The sequence below is a fragment of the Oryzias latipes genome, chromosome 22, assembly GCF_002234675.1.
Source record: "Oryzias latipes chromosome 22, ASM223467v1".
NCBI lineage: Eukaryota > Metazoa > Chordata > Actinopteri > Beloniformes > Adrianichthyidae > Oryzias > Oryzias latipes.
Window position 1 is genome coordinate 20,373,576 of NC_019880.2, and position 7,866 is coordinate 20,381,441.

General features: G+C 45.0%; 1 protein-coding gene across 1 annotated transcript; it reads left to right on the forward strand.

The window, feature by feature from the left end:
• The first annotated feature begins 5,448 nt into the window (after positions 1-5,448).
• LOC101161848 (C-C chemokine receptor type 6-like) lies at positions 5,449-7,470 on the forward strand. Its single transcript, XM_004082718.2, has one exon. It carries the CDS (start codon positions 5,481-5,483, stop codon positions 6,549-6,551), a length of 1,071 nt encoding a protein of 356 aa, XP_004082766.1. The 5' UTR covers positions 5,449-5,480; the 3' UTR covers positions 6,552-7,470.
• The last annotated feature ends 396 nt before the right edge of the window (positions 7,471-7,866 follow it).

Below are 7,866 nucleotides of genomic sequence, written 5' to 3' on the forward strand. Positions count from 1 at the left end.
ATCGTCCACCCATCCATCCATCCATCCATCCATCCATCCATCCATGCATCCATCCAGTCATCTATCATCCATCCATCCATCATCCATCCATCAATCCACTCATCCATCATCCATCCATCCATCATCCATCCATCAATCCACTCATCCATCCATCCACTCATCCATCAATCATCCATCCATCCATCATTCTATCCATCCATCCATCTTCTGAACCTACTGAGTCTGTTCCAGGCTCATGGGGCTGGCAGAGCCTATCCCAGCTACTGGTGGGCAAAGACAGGGTCCACCCTGGACAAGTCACCATTTCGTCACAGGGCGTACTGCAGCATCATTTGTCTCCATTCTGTTTTAGAGAAATACCTTCCCATTCAGTGGAAAAAACCTCAGAAGGTTTTCCTCTAACCATTTGCTTCATAGTGAGCTGTTATTAAAGTAAAGACAAACTTTCAGAATCCTGCCTTTCTGAGGATTTCTCCTGTTTTCTTAGTCTGAGAGCAAAAGTTCCTATCCCCTTAAAGACTAAACTTAGTTTTCCAGCTCAGCCCAGCCAAAGGTTTGAGCTGGGAGGGACTCCATGGCTCCACGCTCGACACTTAGTATTAAGGGTTGGACTAGGGTTCAAACCCACAATCAGTTCCTGCTGTGACTGCACCCACAAAAATGGAAAATGAATTTATACACCCAGTTCTGTACAGATTACAGGACGTTTACTTTAAATACTCAAAACAAAAATATAAACACAACATGTTTGTTTTTGCTTCCATTTGTCATGAGATGAACTCAAAAATCTAAAACATTTTCTACAAACAAAAAATAATAATTTCTTTCAAATATTGTTCACAAATGTGTCTAAATCTCCGCTTTTCTGAGCCCCCAGACCCCCCCTCCAATCAAACAAACTGGGACATTTCAGAGTGGCTTTTTATTGTGGCCAGTCGAAGGCACACCTGTGCAGTAATCTTGCTGTCTAATCAGCATCATGATAAGGCACACCTGTGAGGTGGGATGGATTATCTCAGCAAAGGAGAAGTGCTCATTCTTCACTTTCATACCTTTCATGCATGTTCTGTCTATAAGGGTCTATATTCTGCTGTTTTTTAGCCTTTCAGAGTAAACTACATCCACAAATATGATCATGTATGATCTTTGGTTTCATGGTGCCTCTGTCAGACTCCTCCCCCTCTCCTCTCCGCTTGGTTTCCTAATTCAGCCCAGCTGCGACCACTCACTTCATCATCACAGCTGGCCTACTTAAGGAGCTCCTGGACCAGTATTCATCTCCAGTCCGTTGCCCCTGATGGTGTCACGGTGGTGGGGTGGCTCGAGAGCCGGTTGGACCCAAATGCAGAGGCACACGGTTCAAGGGCGGGTCGGGCGTGGAGCCGAGCTCAGGCGGGTCGGGCGTGGAGCCGAGCTCAGGCGGATCGGGCGTGCCAGTGGAAGCGGGGACCGGTCGGGGTTCAGGCGGCACCCCCCTGGGAGCTGGAACGGGTCGGGGCGCAGGCGGCACCCCCCTGGGAGCAGGAACAGGTCGGGGGACGTCCGGGACCACCACAGGACGAGATTGTGGTGCGTCCGGGACCACCACTGGACGAGGACGGGGACGGTGGCGGCGACGACGACCCCCCCTCAGGGCAAGCCGGCTCCCAGCAAAGTCCTGGTGGCTCCCACTCCAGGGATATGAGGCAAACTGGGCCTGGTCAAATACCCAGAATGTCCTGGTCTGCTCTGCTTCCAGGCAGTAGGCCTCTAAAAGCCGCATGTCCCGCTCTGCTGGGTCCAGAAAATAAGGTTGGTCCATTCTGTCACGGTGGTGGGGTGGCTCGAGAGCCGGTTGGACCCAAATGCAGAGGCGGAGGCACACGGTTCAAGGGCAAGGGGTTTAATAGAAACAAAAAGCGCTGCAGAGCAGGATGACAAAACAAAACTAAAACTTACTGTGGCATGGCGAGGGACAAGGAACAAGGCATGAACACCATAACAGGGGTAATGGACCAACACAGGAGGAAGGCAGAGACAAGACTTAAATACAGACAGGGCAGACAAGACACAGGTGGAAACGATCAGGGCTGATGGGGACCAAAGGAAGTAAAACTCAAGAAAACAGACAAGACAGAAGACTTTCAAAATAAAACAGGAAACAGAAACAAGACAGAACAAGGACCAAAAACAAGACAACAAATTCAAATCATGACAGATGGTGCATACTTGGCCCTCACGTCTAGTTCATGTTTTGCTATCCTGTTCCAAGCCTGCGCCTAATGTACCTTTGTCTTACCTATCTCCAGGAAAACCTCAAGTCACGAGTGGTCGCCTGAATCAGCCGTTGTCTGGAAATCTCACCTGGTCTGTTCCATCCGACATCACCACGAGCCTCTTCCGAACCACCGACTTCACGGGACTCCTCCTACGCTGTCGACTCCGGACCCCTCGGACGGATCAACCAGTGACGCCACAGGAATCTGCCTCTCACTCTCAGGACCTCCAGGAACTGTGCCTTCTCATTCTGACCTGATCATTAAATCCGCTTACTGGCCACGCCATCTCTGCCCTGTGTCTCCTTCCGGGTTTCAGCATCTGGGTGTCTGAAGTTCTGTAGTGATGACATTTGGCACACTAAAGAACCATTCTTTTATAAAATGTGAGTTATTTTCAGCTCATTTTCCTACCTGGAAGTGAGACGTCTCGATCTCTGAGGCTCCATCTCTCCCTCCTTGTGGGTTCCGCCCATTTCATGACATCATCCCAGAGCCGGCCTCAGTTTCTCCCACAAAAACAAAACATCTGAACTTTTACAAAGATGGGTGTTCATATTGTTCATATAAATAAAAGCGTTTAGCGGATCAACGCTAGCTCCACAGAGGAAGTGGGTGTGTCTTTTAGCCCGGGGGCTGGGCTGGCAAAGACTCTTCCTGGAAGGGGCGGTTCCTCACTAAGTGATGTCACAATGTGAGAACCCACTCGTTTCTGTGGATTGGGAGGGGCTGGTGCTCAGAGAGCAGGTTTTTAGAGGAATACTCAGACTTTTATGTAGGAGAATTTCATTAAATATGCAATAAAAAAAGCAACAGCTTCATCTGCCGGTCTAAACAAGGAAAGACAGAAGCTTATTTCAGCTCAATTAAGAAAGCAGCCTCAGAATAAATGTTTTCATTTCGAAAAGAAAAGGGAAAAAGACTAATCTGATCAAAGTAATTTCTTTAAGGGAAGTGAAAATGTCTAGGATGATAAAAGGAATAAAAAAACACTTAAGATAGACAGAACATATTTCAACCCCAATAAAAGAATTCAAGATCAGAATAAGGGTTTAACATTTTCTAACTGCAATTAAAAAAATACAGTTTAGCCTCCATAACAAAAGGGGTTTGTACAAATACGAACCTGATATAACCCGTAATGTAGCAGTAAAATCTGCTCAGCTGCTGGACAGAACAAGTTCAAAACAGAGAAAGTCTTTCTGATGTCAGGCATGTTCACCAAACAAACGCAGACACATTTTCTCAGAAACCAGTTCCTGCCTGAACTTTGAAAACACTGCTGATGTGACTGAGTATGCAGGTCAAAGTCACCAAAAATCGAAGCTCTGATTCCACCACAGACCTTCAAGCTGTGAAAGCAGAGGAGGTGACAGTGCCCTGTGGAAAGCATCAGATAAGAGGCGCACAGATACACAGAGTGGGAGCATCAGTCAAGCACATCTTTGATATCAGGGCTTTTAACTTGATTCTGCTTTTCTTTTCTGAGCTGAAGGCGCTGATCTCTTGCTGCTCATCGAGGTCGGACCGTCACTGTGCTGAGATGTCACTGCCAGGTATGGACTCCTAACAAACCAACAATATTGTTTTTGTCCTCTGTTCTTTATGAAATGTTTGGAGAAATTAGTTTAGTGTAAAAATGTAGAACACTGATTTTGACTATGATTTCTGAAAGCTGGAAAAAAAGCCTGAAAGAAAACAGAACCGTGTATCAGATCATAAATCCACGTTTTATCACTTAAACTTCCCTGTTGAGCTCATAGTTTAAAACTTAGCTTTAACAAAATAGTTGTTCATTCTGAAAACATAAACCTTCCTCAAAGATTTTCTATGGAACACAATTCTGCCAGAATATTACAGGCGGAGAAATGTGAAGATAGATATTTTCTGTTATTATGTCTGAGAATTGTTCTTTTAAAAAGTCAACGGTTGGAAACTAAGAGGCAGGTTTTATTTTCTCACATGTGCTTTTTTTTCTACCTTGGATGTAAAATCTGTAAAAAGGGGGAAAATGTTGTTTGGTTCTTTTTTTTTCTACTGAAATGTGGGACACATCTAAAAAAACAAGGTATTTTGAAAAAGTTACAGTGACATGAGTGACAGAGGAAGAGGTTCTGAAAAAGGTTTCAGCTGTTCTACCAGATTGTGCGGTTCATGTGTGGATCTGTCCAGCAGTTTATATCTGTTGAATATTTGAATTTCTATTCACAGAATTTGAGATAACGTTGAGGGAAATCTTTTCTCAGCTTTCTGATCTTAATCATTCAGCAAAGTTCTCTTTTAGGTAAAAGAACCGTGTCCTTCAGAGTTCTCAAAGCGTGCAAAAGAGAAAAGCCTCATTCGTATTTGCGGCTTTTGAAATGCTTTCTCATATTATAAGGACTAATGGGTTTTTCCTTGTCAAAGTGTTGAACACGGACCAAATAGAAACAACAGGTGGATTCAGTTTAGGCTTACGCCTGCTTTGTGGATGGAACTTGTTGTGCAGCAGATCATTTGGGAAATATTTGAGCGACAAAAGCAGTTTGATTCCAAAACGCTCTGACTCAACTTCCTGAGAAAATGCTCATCTTTAAGGTGTTTTAAATACCAAAGGGCACCATTGTTGGCTCATTTTTTAACCGCTGGAGATGAAACACGACCTCATTTTCTAAAAACAGAGTCTTGAAGAGCTTTGGAAGCTTTGAAACTCCTCCACTGCTGATCATTTACTGCCGGTCAGCTGTTTTACTTACAGTCTGTCTGCAGGAGTAGCTGCTGTCAATCAGCAATCACGGCTGATAAGAATCATGTCACCATCTTAGATCAAACCAGGTATTTTTGCGCCTGAGGCGAGCATTCAACATTTGTTGTTGGACTGGAATTGGGTCATTTAGTGGGAATTAAACGTCTAAAGTAGAACACTTGTTTTTGTTGCACAAACGGGGTAAAACCCTCAATCAGAGCTGAAATCTCCCTGAAAGTTGTTTAATGAAAAAGGTTTTTGAGAAATGAAAAAATAAATTCATGAATTTATTGAATAGTGTAACAACTTCTGCGGTAAGTAACAAAAATAGTCGAATTGAAAAGTCTGGAAATGTTGTGTTTTGGGCAGCTAAAAACAATTAAAAGTCCATAATTTTGTCATCGTTGTGTTTTCTGTGACGTTTTTGAGCAACTAAAACTTATTTCTGGAAATCGGCGCCTCGTTTACCTGACATCTGCTGTTTCTTTCTCTCCTCAGACATGGAAAATGAGACTTTTTATTTTGAGTCTAATGACTCAGACGAGCTTTGCAACCTCGGCACCGTCCAAGCAGAGGTTGTCACGAAGACGGCCCTCCACGCCATCATCTGTGCCTCCGGCCTCGTGGGCAACCTCCTTGTGATGCTGACCTACTTCTTCTACAAGAGAAGCAAGACCATGACAGATGTGTATCTCTTCAATCTGGCAGTGGCAGACCTGATCTTTGTGGTTGCTCTACCTCTGATAATACTCAACGAGCAGGCTGGTTTTTCACTGGGTGTTGTGGCTTGCAAACTGTTGGAGTCAGCCTACAGCGTCAACTTGTTCAGCGGCACACTGTTGCTCGCTTGCATCAGTGCTGATCGCTATGTGGCCATAGTTCACGCCAGACGCTCGTTTGGTTCGCGCTCCCGCGCGCTGACCTACAGCCGCCTGATCTGCTCAACAATTTGGGTGTCCGCGCTGGTTTTGACTCTGCCAACGTTGATCTTCACTGAACTCTTTGAGGAAAAGGATCCCATCACAGGAACGTCCAGTAGGAAGTGTCAGCTGTCTTTCAACCAGCCTGACACAGCCAAACTGATGAAGGTGTTGGTCCCTGGCTTCCAGATGGCCATAGGCTTCCTGCTGCCCATGCTGGTGATGGGATTCTGCTACTCCTGGATTGCATACACCTTACTGAGAGCTCAGACCCAGAGGCACAAGGCCATCAGGGTCATTGTGGCCGTCGTGGTAGCTTTTTTCGTCTGCCACCTTCCCTACAACATGGCTTTGCTGATCCACACCACATCTCTGTTCAAGGAGAGAAGCTGTGAGGCAGAGCAGATCAAGCTCTACGTCCTGAACGTTTCCAAGAGCGTAGCCTACCTCCACTGCTGCCTCAATCCCATCCTCTACGCCTTTGTTGGGGTGAAATTCAGGAGCCATTTCATGGAGATCACTTCAGACATCTGGTGCTTCAGCAAAAAGTACATCTACTCTGCTCGCTCAACGCGGGGGGGCTCGGATCTGTGCGCCTCGGGGGTGAGGTCATCAGATGTTTCCCATAATATGTCTTCATTCAGTGCATGAAAACCCTCAGCATGCTGTGTTGGTCAGCTGGTATGAAACGGATCCACTGCTATGAACAGACGCCTTCAGAAAGAATGATTGGATTGTTTCTCTGTAATACCCACATTCGAGATTTATTTGATTTTTTTTATATATCAAACAGTTATTTAGAAATAGATTATATATGTCCTGTAAATAGGGGACAGAAGCAAAGCCGTGTGCGTTAAGATGGTCTATCATCACTTAGTGCAAAGATTTCCTTCAGTTTTTGCATTCAATGATACTATCACATATTGAATACTGTATTACTGTACATGTTGGTCCTTGACGGGTGTAAATACGAGCAAAACCATAGAATCACTTTATAAAAAATCACTTAAGGTCTTAGATAGAAAACCAATGTCATTCCATGTTTGTAATAGCTTGAAAAAGTACAAGTTGTTAAGCTTTGAGAATTTAAAAAATTTTAAATTTGCTTGTTTGATGTACAAGGTGTTACATGGACTTGCTCCGTCTCCCATGTCTGACTTTTTTTAAAAAAGGTCTCACAGTGCTCTCAGGACTAGGGCCTCGTCTCGAGGGGACTGTGAGGTTCCATACAGACAAACAGCCTTTGGACAAAATTCTCTTTCTGTAAAGGCCAGTAAACTCTGGAACAGTCTTCCACTGTACATAAGGGAGTGTCAAACATTACAGACCTTCAACACACAGCTCAAGCAGTGGCTGAAAGCAAACCAGTCCTGTAACCACTGACTTTTAACTCTCATAATGTACCACTTTCTTGTGTTCTTATTGTATCTGTGACTCTGTCTTTTGTTTTGTCCTGTTTTATGTTTCCTGCCTAGGGACTATGGATGCAAATTAGCATCATTGCTATAATCCAGCAGATGGTAGATGTTCATTAATGTGCACTGTCCCTATTAAATAAAGCTTAAATAAATAAATAAAAAGTTTCCACTGAGAAGCCAAACGGAGGGACTAGAACAGCTTCCTCTGGCACTTAGATGCTGGACCCTCATAAAGGAGAAAAACCATCATCCTGTCCGCGGTGTCCACGCCTGGACAGGTCTCTGACGGTGGCTGGGTAGGCTGCAGCATTCCCAAGACCCCGACCATGAACAGAGCAGGTTCAGACGGACGGATGATGGATCCACTGTCTGACTCAGTGTTTTGTGAAGGACTGGGGATTGTGCTTGTCAAATGCCGTCCATCCATTGTCAGAACCTGCTGAAGCCTTTTCGAGGCTGGGGGAGCCAACCTAGCTACTGCGGGGTGAAGGCGAAGCCCCCCCTGAATGCCACTCTGTGACAGGGCCACCCACTCACATGCACCCATA